This window comes from Triticum urartu, chromosome 2 (genome assembly GCF_003073215.2).
Source record: "Triticum urartu cultivar G1812 chromosome 2, Tu2.1, whole genome shotgun sequence".
Lineage (NCBI taxonomy): Eukaryota > Viridiplantae > Streptophyta > Magnoliopsida > Poales > Poaceae > Triticum > Triticum urartu.
In genome coordinates this window covers 377,941,760-377,952,189 of record NC_053023.1, presented here as the reverse complement: position 1 = coordinate 377,952,189, position 10,430 = coordinate 377,941,760, and the positions used below count along the sequence as shown (strand labels likewise).

General features: G+C 43.8%; 1 protein-coding gene across 1 annotated transcript; it reads right to left on the bottom strand.

The window, feature by feature from the left end:
• Window positions 1–1,612: 1,612 nt before the first annotated feature.
• Window positions 1,613–9,832, bottom strand: LOC125537382 (proline--tRNA ligase, chloroplastic/mitochondrial). Its single transcript, XM_048700688.1, has 11 exons — window positions 9,475–9,832; window positions 8,975–9,031; window positions 4,133–4,243; window positions 3,905–3,991; window positions 3,718–3,831; window positions 3,373–3,579; window positions 3,087–3,224; window positions 2,669–2,830; window positions 2,369–2,568; window positions 2,028–2,111; window positions 1,613–1,936 (listed from the first exon to the last, which is right to left on the bottom strand). The coding sequence occupies exons 1-11, from the start codon at window positions 9,796–9,798 to the stop codon at window positions 1,795–1,797; spliced, it is 1,626 nt and encodes a 541-aa protein (XP_048556645.1). The 5' UTR covers window positions 9,799–9,832; the 3' UTR covers window positions 1,613–1,794.
• Window positions 9,833–10,430: the final 598 nt, after the last annotated feature.

Genomic DNA, 10,430 nt, shown 5'->3' with positions numbered 1-10,430 from the left:
AGCTAGTTACTGTAACATCACACATACCAAGACAATGAGTCTATAGGCTAATAAATGAACCATAACATGACAACACACATATGTTACTACCCACTATGGAGATAGTAACATAGCTTAGTAAAATGTGATGTTACTAGTCTAAGTTACTCCCCATTATGACTAGTCAAATAAGAAATGGTATCATCTTGATTCTAGTACTATGGCCAATCCATACATCGTTTTCCATTTTATATGAGCTCATTATTACCAACTTATCTCAAGAGCCCGTAAGAGGAAAATTACAACAAACCGTCCTTTTGGAGACTAGAAAACATGCCCGTGCATTGCAACGGGAGAAAACAACCCTTACATGCCTTTACCTATTGAGCATGGCTAAAGACCTCACCCTCATTATCATATAACATAATAAACACGACTAATACCTCATTCTCAGGTCCACATCCTCCATTTCAATATAACACCAGACACATGTTTCCGCTTGTCGTCTTTGTTGTCCTTGTCGTCGGTGGTCGCAGTACCAGCTGTCATTAACCAAGGTTGGCAAGGTCCAATAGTTGGATTGTTGAGCCGCTTTCATGTCCGATGAAGATCAAAAGCGTTGAACACAATTTGTTTTTATCATTTGGCTAATATAATAGGGAAAAGCACTGCACATAATATATGTCTGTGTCATCATGTAAATTGGGTAGTTTCTGTCAGATATACCATGAAATCTTAGCTGGACTCCTCATGCATTTTGACGGGAGTCATTAGGCCGAGTGAGACTCGTTGAACGTGAAGACGTGAAAGAAAAAAGATTTCTTTCGTATCCCTAGTTTAATAAAATGAAGTGAAACAAAGCATCATGTGGGCATATTTCAAATATTCGTCAAGTTTTATTAATATATGTATAGATTAAAACAATTTAGCTACAGTACCTCCCATTTAAAAAAAACATGTTTACAAAAATGTTTGCCTTTTCAATTTTAAAGTTTAAAAAGTGTTTGTGTTTTAAAAATGTTTCTAAATTCGAGAAATAATCACAACAATACCTCCTAGTTTTAAAAATTTGTCCGTATTTTAAAAAATACTCAAGTTTCAAAAAATAAAAAGACAAATATTTTTCTTTAAAAAATGTGCGACTTTAAATTTTTTAGTAATAACTTTGCCAAATTTTTGCATTCTAAAATATATTCACTTTGAAAAATATATTTTCCTCTCAGTATCTGGCATCACTGTGTACGTAATTTAAAATTTCGTGGTGCTAATAAAACAAATAGTCTTGTTTAGTCTATTGGTAAGCATTTGAGTGCTCTAGCATGAGTGGCAGGGTTTGATTCCTTGCGTTGCAATATTTTTTCTTGGAAATTCTTTTAGCGTGGGCTCTTTGTACGCTAATGGGCCGGCCCATTGCGGCTCTATGCGTCCTGTGATTTTTTTTTTGATAAAAACAAATCAAGAGAAGTAGAAAATGCTGCGACGTACAAAGCCTTATGTGGGTCCACCGTGAACGAAAAATACTGAAGAAACAATCCTCCCTTTAATATTAATTAGGGAAGGAAGAGGATATTTATATGCAAAATAAGACAAACTTGACAAAAGGACTTTGTTATACACCGGCACCGTGCTGTCATGACTGAATTAAAATCTTGCGCCGCGTCAAATATTTTTTATATATCTTGCGGATTGTGGATTTATATGGAAAAAACCCTTTAAATTCTTCGTTCATGGTCAGTAAAGACCACAGAGAAACTGTGGAAAAGAGAAAAGAATCTGTAATAAAAATATTCTGATCTCTGGTTGCACAAAGATGGCCTAATATGACTTTGCAAAAATAGCAACTTCATCGGCTGGATTGCCAGTCATGAAACATTTTTTCGCACCCTCCGGCTGATCAAAGGGAAAGCACCTGATGGTCGCACTGGTCTCTTCTTTCACCTTCAGCTCATCCGCATCGCTGAAGTTTACCACAAATCAATCAAATCGTCAAATAAAAAAAACATGGTTGACCCACAAGGATAAAAGCCGTCCATTCAAACACGACCTACCTAGCTGACCATGGACCTCTTGCCCATTTACCCTCGGAAATGACCTCCTTCAGTTCTCCATATGAGTTGACATCAACTATATTACTGCAAGGAATGAAAAGGTTATTAGTTCTGATAAAAAAAATCTGGATCATGCAATGAAGAGAACCCACAAAAGAATCCATGTGTCCGACGACAAGTACATATAAACCTAACACAGGTACACACCAGAACAGTTATTATCACTATGGGGAAAGGATGGCATAAGAGCACAGAACAAAACGGGCATAAGAAAGTAGCAATAAACACTTCTTGAAGACAAGTTATGAGTTCATAAAAAATATATTCTGGATCATAAGTACCTATCACGAAATGTGATGGCCTTCTGTAGAAGAGATGCCTGAATTTCCTCTAGACGGTCTTTTATATGATCCACCAATATTGATGGTTCCATAGATATTCCAAACTCCTTTCCTTGCTTTCCAGGGACATCTCGCCTAGAAAGCACAACACTCCTGTTTTTTACATCGCGGGGACCAAGTTCAATCCTTATGGGAACTCCCTGTCAAAACAATAGAAGAAATGTCAAGCACAAGCCTATGGAAAAGTAGAAGGGGAAAATAACTGAACTGGAATTCCAGTAGAAGTGCAAAAGTGGCTACTTTCATTTCGTAAAAGTTAAACTTCCATCCAGGTGTCCTCAGCTCTGAGTCATCCACTTTGACTCTAATGCCTGCTTCTTTGAGCGTGTTCTGAACTGAAGCTACAGCTTCCATAACAACACCCTTTTCGTCACCCTTTTTCCAAATAGGCACTATTACCACCTGTGTTGAACAAAAAATTCTTACATTCTACTCACAAGTGTATAGTTCAAAATACTGAGAGCAGATAGTACGATGCAAAACTTTGCAGAAAAGGGACATAGCTGGCATTTTCGGCCAAAAAAAATTGAGTGTCCCTTTTATCCAAACTTCCACAGGGTTTTTGTAGAGTACAAGACAGATGAAGGAAAAACTTATACAGGTACAAGGGCCTGAGCTTTGTGCGCACAAAGGTGTAAACAAAGCAATGGGATAAGACCTGAATGGGAGCAATCCTTGGTGGAAGCATTAAACCAGCATCATCACCATGGGTCATGATGATCCCACCAACGAACCGAGTGCTAATAGCCCAAGAAGTCTGCCATACGTGCTCAAGTTGACCATTTTCATCCATAAACTGCAGCAGGTGAGGAAAATCAAAATAAACAGTTTGTCTCAGAGGATTGCAATAGGTACTTAACTACTTGTAATAGCTAAATGATCGAGTACAGGAAGCACACAAGATTCCAATAAAATGAGACAGTTCAAAGTTGGTAAACAGCAACCTGTGTTTCGAAGGCACGGGAGAAGTTCTGGCCAAGGTTGTGACTAGTTCCAGCTTGTAAGGCCTTCTTGTCACCCATCATAGCTTCTATAGTGTAGGTCCGATCAGCACCAGCAAATGTCTCCACTCTTGATTTCCTGCCTGGAATAACTGGTATTGCAGCTTGCTCATAAGCAAATTTGGTATATACATCAATCATCTGCATCGCCTGCAGAGTATTAAGAAATGGAGCAGATGACAGCGCATTAGAACCTTTCATTGTTTCACATCTGTATCATTACTACATGAATGGCATGGTACTGAACAAGTTCAGGGGCAAAAGGAACTTGCAGAATGATGAACAAACCTCCTTCTCTGCCTCTTCAAGGGTTGCATGAGCTGTATGACCTTCTTGCCATAAAAATTCAAGAGTTCTGATGAATGGCTTAGTCCTCATTTCCCATCTTGTCACATTGGCCCACTAGAATAATAGGAAATAATTAGTACAGTAAATGATAGTGAGCGTGTTGACCCAAGTCTGCCAATGAGGTTACCTGATTAATCATGAGAGGGAGATCACGATAGCTCTGGATCCATTTAGTGAACATGTGATTTACGATGGTTTCACTTGTTGGTCTTACCTACAAAACCCTCGAGAATGGAAATGCAAAAAAGTGTAGCTTTAGAAGTGACCCACTCACAGAATTAATCGCACATTTATAAGAATTGTTCAAAGTGAATATAATGGTTCTTAACTTCATAAAACTAGAGCAAAGTATTACCACAAGCTTTTCCTCCAGCTCCTTTCCTCCTCCAATGGTAACTACTGCAAGCTCCGGACTAAACCCTTGGACATGACTGGCCTCCTTCTCTATAAACGAGTACGGTATGAACTGGTCCAACAAAGAGGGCAAGGATAAGAAAGTATATCAAGGGGAATGCCAAGAAAACAGTCTCATTCAGATAAAACATGAGCTAAGCTATGTGTGAAGAAGAAACAGTCACCAATTACAGCAATAATTTGATAAAATAGACTAGCTAATTAGCTATAAAAAAGATACTCCTTCCATTCCAGAATATAAGGTGTATTGGTTCCGTGCAAGTCAAACTTATGTATGTTTGACCAAGGTTATAGAATAAAATATCAACATCTAGAATACAAATTAAATAAAATATGAAAATATTTTTCATGATGGATCTAGTGATACAAATTGGTACTGCAGATGTTGATACTTTTTTCTAAAAGCTTGGTCAAACAAGCACGTGTTTGACTTATATAAAAACTAATACACCTTTGTTAGGAGCCCCTCCTAACTTGTACTCGTACATGTACAGGGCCTGGCCTCTTGGGCCAGCTCATGGGCCCCGCTCCTGACCCACTGCTGCATCTACAAGTACACAGGAGAAGGCTACGAACGGGGTATCCAGTGGATCACGGCAAACGGCACACAGCGGCTCGGCTCTCTTCTTCCTCTCGTTCCCCTTCCTTTGTTCTTCCTTACCCAACTATCAATTAGTGTGTAATCGATACTCTGCACTCGGATCAATGGTGCTTGTGAGCAATTGAGTGGTAGTGTGATCGGGTCCCTAACATCTGGTATTCAGAGCCAGTAAATATTCCCACAATTTTTTTTCACCCAGCACCACCTCCCCCAATTCCCCAATTTCCACCGGCCACAACACCATGTCCGATCCAGAGCAGGCTCCTTTTTCCCTCGTCTATCCACCGGAGTGGGACGCCATGACCGCAGATGACCAGATGCTGTGGTTTCTCGTGCAGCTATCGGCGCAACTGGATAGCATCAGGTCTGAGTTCGCGGCTGCACGCACGGGCGATCCAGCCGGGGCTACCTAGCGAGTCGATCCGGCTGCCTCACCTGCTACTACTACCGCTACATCAACAACTGCTCTGGCCGTGCTCCACACCAACCACGACACCACCTGCCGTGCCGCTGTTTCAGGCACAAACGAGTCTGCAATTGTGGCGGCCTCTGCCGAAGTCGCTCCCAAGCTTGCCGTCCTCCCCAGCGTCTTCTCAACCATCAAGGTCCAGGAGGTCCTCCAGATTACCCACCATGCGTCCCTTGACTGCATCGCCACGACGCCCGTGACCTGTTCGACAGAGTGCCCGAACCAAGTCACTGTCACATCGTCGCTCACGTTGCCAGTCATGACGGCACCACTACTCCCAGCAACCACAGTTGTGCTCGTCACCAACCTCAGTCACCCTGCTAGCAACGGTGATTCTAACCTGTGGGCGCCCCTGGACATGGAAGACAAGCTCCTGACCACTCCATCTTCTCCTATGTTTTCAGCTATCTATTCAATGCAGCCGTTCCTGAACCATGACCTGGACGTCTCGTTGCCCACAAGGCACCTAGGACTTCTGATACGGCCGACACCATGGCCATCGTTTCTGGCAGATCATTTTGCAGAGGGGAATGAGATTCGACCAACTCCGTGGCCATCATTTCAAATCGGTGTGCCATCAGAGGACAAGGATGATTCATGTTTTTGTAAGCAGTTATTTCATGAAGGTAAAAAGTGGCTTTTAGAACTATGTGCTTGCTCTATTACTACGGCTCCTCAAGTGCAGCATTCCAATCTACCTATCACGACTGCACATCTATTTCTGAGCATGCAGAAAATGGCTGCTCTAAGCACTGAACATTCAAGCAAAAAAATTCTTCAGTTCATGCAATTTGGGCCGTATGAACTAGTCTGTTACAAGCTTCAGGGTTAAGTATCCAGTTTGTTTACTAGTGTTGTTGTTCAGACTGTACTCTCTGCATATCCTATTGATTCACTTCCTCTGTGGGAATTTGGTACATGTGCTGTGAAAGACACTGTTCTGCTCCATGGCATAGCTTGTGGTTGCGTCTCCGGTGACCCTGGATATGTGTGGTGGCCACAGGATCAGCAGCCAAGCATGAAGCGTGATTTGCAAGAATGGGCGCCTCCTGTTCAGTCTGCTTGAGAGCTGCTGCATTGGCCTTTTTGGGAGACATCTTCTGCTTCATATAGTGGTGATAACTCTCGTTTTGCAAGGTAATGGCAGCAAGACAGAGCTGCAATCACTACTGTGGCCCTCATTTCCATACAAATGCCAAGCAGTACAAGTATGGTTAGAACTACCCAAGTATGAACAAGGACAGCTCACTTCCTTAGTTTCCACTGAGTCAAGCAATTGTTGTGAGGCTGGGTCAAAGAGAGTGAAATTCAACACTCTATCCGTTTTTCCTAATTGCTCTAAACATTCCCAATGGAAAGTTGCATGGCCACTCAGTTCCAAGAGGAAAACATCTGCTAGCAGGCTCTGTCTTATGCCATGGCCATCATTTGCTTGCTATCCTGAAGGAGTTACTCTGAAGCACACATGGATGCTACCACAAGTCATTTATGTGATGAAGAGTTTATCTGGTAATCTGAATTCTCTTAGAGCTTTCTCAAGGTATTTTCCAAATCTGCAACTGAAGTCCAGATTCGGTCAAACAAATGTCCACCTGAAGCTTCCTTGGCCATCTGGTTCTTGCAATTGCCGAGCAGTGCAAGTGTGTTCAGAACTGCCTAAGGTGAAATATATTGAATATCAATTTATGGTTGTTTGTGAGCATCACGTAGTGGATTGGGATTATGCTGTTCTGGGTTGCATTCCTATTTCTGATAAATTGCAGGGAATAATTCATATTATGCATATATCAGTGCACTTGTTTTTTTTCGAGTCAAGAAGAATTTAAAGGCAGTGGTCGTGCTTCAATCAACTTTAACACTAACAATGCATGGGAACAGTGCTCCAATCTCCTTCGGAATTGCATAAGGATATTTCCAGTGCAGCTCTCGTGCTCGTGGTTTTTGAAACGGGGCAAAAATGATTCAGATTTCAGTGGTCATGACAGGCTCCTTCACAGCAAGCAGTGATTGGGTGCTCTAAGTACAACATTTCCGAGTAGTGTCTGTCTTCAGTTCGTGCAGTTTTGGCCATTATTGTCTTTTGCTCCAGCTGGTATCACGATGCAATGGCAGGTGGACAAGCATCAATCGCGTGACAAAAATTCACAACATATTTTTATGTTGCCTCGTCCCCTTTCTGAACCAATATTATGTGAGGTTAATCATGGCTGGTATTTCGACACTCTCAAACTATTTGCGATTCAGGCTGTACAATTTGCAACAGAGATTCATTATTCAGATTCCAGTCTATTTGGTAGTGTATCATTCTCCTTTGGGCATAAACAAATGTTTCGCTGGACTCCAGATACTTCAGCTAGTGGTGACCACCTTGAGCAATTGTGGGATCCTGGAGGCCTTGCGAGCTATATATGCAGTACATGTGCATTGACTTCCCTGATGCATTACTTGTTTGAAGTCTGGCTTGCATATGCGACTCCTATATGCATCCAGTTGAGAATGAAGAAGCCAATGGGCAGCGGCGAACTAAATCAGTGGATGACCATCCATTTCTTGCATGGAACATTGGAGCATGATTGCAGACTTGACAAGCTCATAGCACTATGGGGGTCCTTGCTGCCATTCTATTGCCAGTCATGCAAGTCTACGAGGAGCGGAAAATCTGTGTGTGGGCCACACCTGATGATCTAGGGAGCTTCACCGTCGTCCAGGAAGGCTATGGGACTTCAGCTTCCAATCAAGACACTTTTCAAGGAGGGAGGGGTTTCATCACCAGTGTCGCTGTCGTCGTCGTGCAGGGCTCCATCGACCACAAGTACTACCTCAACTTCGATCAAGACTATGTTGGCAACGACCACTTCCGCGGCGCCTCTTGGGATGGAGTCACCATCGGACACGGCTACTACAACTTTGTCGTTCAAGTCAACCCCGACTTCGACTACCATCAGGACTTCGAGCTAGTCAAGGAACACCGAGTGCAATGGGATCCCGGCGGTTCTCGGTGGTGTCGGCTTGGGGTCAAGCCGCATTTCAAGGAGGGGGGGATGTTAGGAGCCCCTCCTAACTTGTACTCGTACATGTACAGGGCCTGGCCTCTTGGGCCAGCTCATGGGCTTGCCCCGCTCCTGAACCACTGCTGCATCTACAAGTACACAGGAGAAGGCTACGAACGGGGTATCCAGTGGATCACGGCAAACAGCACCCGGCGGCTCGGCTCTCTTCTTCCTCTTGTTCCCCTTCCTCTGTTCTTCCTTACCCAACTATCAAGTAGTGTGTAATCGATACTCTGTACTCGAATCAATGGTGCTTGTGAGCAATTGGTGGTAGTGTGATCGGGTCCCTAACATCCTTATATTTTGGAATGGAGGGAGTACATATAGGACATAAGTATCTGGAACACGTGCATACATTCGTACTATGTTTCAAATGATTTTTTTTTTCACTTTGTTATGCCTGCTTTACATCCAAAACAAGTTAATAGCTAGCACCTGCACATCAGGTATGAAGATCATAGCTCAGCAATAGATAAGCCAAGACATAAACTGATATTTTTACAGAAGGATTATATTTCATCGTGTGGCGCTATTAAATGGTACCGACATGCATCGAATTAGAGCAAAGAACGGCAGAAACAAACTAACATCTTGATCGATCAAGACTCTGGCTTCGGCACTACAGAAAAAATAGCGCAGCCAAATGAAACATGGTATGCGTACCTGAGGGAAGTACATGTTGCTGTGCCCCGTCTCCTTGAACTTTACATTCAAATAATCCTACAACAACAACAACAAAAATAAAAAATATTCAAACTCTGTACTAAAGACACTTCCTGCTATGAAGTACTCCACTTCCAATCCCATGCAAGGATTACAAGTTTATACTAAGGACGCGCTAAAATTGACAGCATTTTATGAATATTCCTCGAATGCATAAGCAACGATAAAATGGTAAGAGTGGCACGTCAGGAAGTGAGAACTAGAGGTATAAGACTGAGAGGCGAGGCCAAGATACCGTTATGGTTGCTACAATTCGCACATACACAACACTAAATAAGTTCATACAGTTCACAGTGTATTCAAGCATCGCCTCACAGTAGCACCAGGTAACTACCATTCTTGTTTACACCAACAATGTCAAAGTCTGCCCAACAAGCACGGGCATTAAGGCGCGTTGAAGCGAGCACGCGGTAAGGAGGACTATACTCTGGAGCACCGACCTGTATGGCCTCCCAGATGGCGTACCCGTAGGGGCGGATGACCATGGTGCCCCGCACGGGCCCGTAGTCCGCGAGCTCGGCGGCGGCGATCACGTCCGTGTACCAGGCGTTGAAGTCCGTCGACCGCGGCGTCACTTGCCCCTCCCTGTCGCCGCCGCGTGACTCCATCTTAACGGGCGCTGCCGAGGAAGCACCCGCGGTCGTAGCGGCAGGGCATAGCCTCGCCGGAGACGTGTGGAGGCAGCGGCCCCGGTGGCGGAGCAGGGCCGCCGGTCTGGCCGCCGCCGGCGCGAGTAGCGAGGGGAGGCGCAGCAGCGAACCCATCAGAGGGGATGATTAGTTGGATTGGGGGTGTGCTGCCCGAATGCTTCTGCTATACCCTGACAGGCTGGACTCTTATTGGGCTTTCTAGGTCAGCCGGCCGGCCCAACTGTTGGCCGGTCGCCTACCGAGCGTTAGATTGCACGGAGCTCAGATAGACGCAGACTGCCCCTCAGAGAGAGAGACGCAGAATAGGTCGTTTGCTGCAACTAGTTAACGAGCACTTCTTCGGAAGCCTCGCAACGATCAGTGTCACTTGGTGCGCTCTCAGCCATTCGCCACATGTCGCGTTTTGAACGCTTTCTTTGGATTTTGTTTTTTTCTTATTTTTTCGCACGCGTTTTCGGCTTTTTAAACAGTTTTTTTCCAGAGTTTTTTCGACGTTTTGGTTTCTCCATGGTCTTTCTTAGCTTTTCGATAAAAAAAAGATTCAAAATTTTCTTTTGCGAAAAAACGCGTTTTCTTTTTTTTTCTTTTCGTGAAAGTCACGGTTTTTCTTCCGCGAGAGGCACGGTTGTGCTTTAGCGAGAGTCACGGCTGTGCCTCTCGGAAACGAAAAAAACGTGTTTTTTATTTTTATTTTCTTTCGCGAGAGTCACGGTTTTGTTTTCGCGAGAGGCACGGTTGTGCTTTCG

Coding starts and splice junctions, on each gene's coding strand:
- LOC125537382 (XM_048700688.1), bottom strand. CDS start 9,798: ATGGGTTCGCTGCTGCGCCTCCCCTCGCTACTCGCGCCGGCGGCGGCC. Junction 3,992..4,132: donor AGCTGGAGGAAAAGCTTGTG/GTAATACTTTGC, acceptor AGGGTTTTGTAG/GTAAGACCAACAAGTGAAAC. Junction 2,831..3,086: donor CAAGGATTGCTCCCATTCAG/GTCTTATCCCAT, acceptor TGTTCAACACAG/GTGGTAATAGTGCCTATTTG.